Source organism: Tupaia chinensis, unplaced genomic scaffold, assembly GCF_000334495.1.
Source record: "Tupaia chinensis unplaced genomic scaffold, TupChi_1.0 Scaffold149964_1, whole genome shotgun sequence".
Taxonomy (NCBI): Eukaryota; Metazoa; Chordata; class Mammalia; order Scandentia; family Tupaiidae; genus Tupaia; species Tupaia belangeri.
In genome coordinates, this window is record NW_006209805.1 from 506,785 (window position 1) to 507,332 (window position 548).

The following is a 548-nucleotide window of genomic DNA, read 5'->3' on the forward strand; positions in this document are numbered from 1 at the left end:
CGTGTCTCCATCTCAGGAAAGCAGCGACACCCCACCCCCTGTCCCCCGCCCTCTCATTTCCCCCACCGCTCCTGCGCTCCTCTCCCGGTCCTCTCCTGCCATCTCCACGGTGACACCCCTAGTGTGAGCCTGGGTGGTCCAACACATGGCGGGACTGGCAGGGCCGTGGAGGGGGCGGGCGTCATCCTGGCAGGGGCCGCACGCCAGGCGCGGTGTTTTCAGGTCTCCGTGCAGGCCACGTGTGCCACCCTGACTGCCATGAGCGTGGACCGCTGGTACGTGACGGTGTTCCCGCTGCGCGCCCTGCAGCGCCGCACGCCCCGCCGGGCGCTGGCCGTCAGTCTCAGCATCTGGGTGGGTGAGTGCAGCGCCGCCGGGGCGAAGGGGTGGGGGGCATGCCCTGGGCTCGCGGGCCACCGCTGCCCCTCTGACGGGGGCGTTCAGCCAACGCCGACCGGAGACGCACCTGCCAGGCCCGCCCGCAGCCGGGCGAGGGCCCTGCCGGGTCTTCATCCGGCCTGTGGTGCAGGCTCGGCGGCTGTGTCGGC

The 548-nt window shown here is 72.4% G+C and overlaps 1 protein-coding gene across 1 annotated transcript in view; it reads left to right on the forward strand.

Moving 5' to 3' along the window:
• KISS1R (KISS1 receptor) overlaps positions 1-548 on the forward strand; it is a 21,959-nt gene that overhangs the window by 3,499 nt on the left and 17,912 nt on the right. The window contains 1 exon segment of the mRNA XM_027769561.1: positions 223-546. Within this exon segment, the coding sequence (XP_027625362.1) occupies positions 223-546 (324 nt within the window).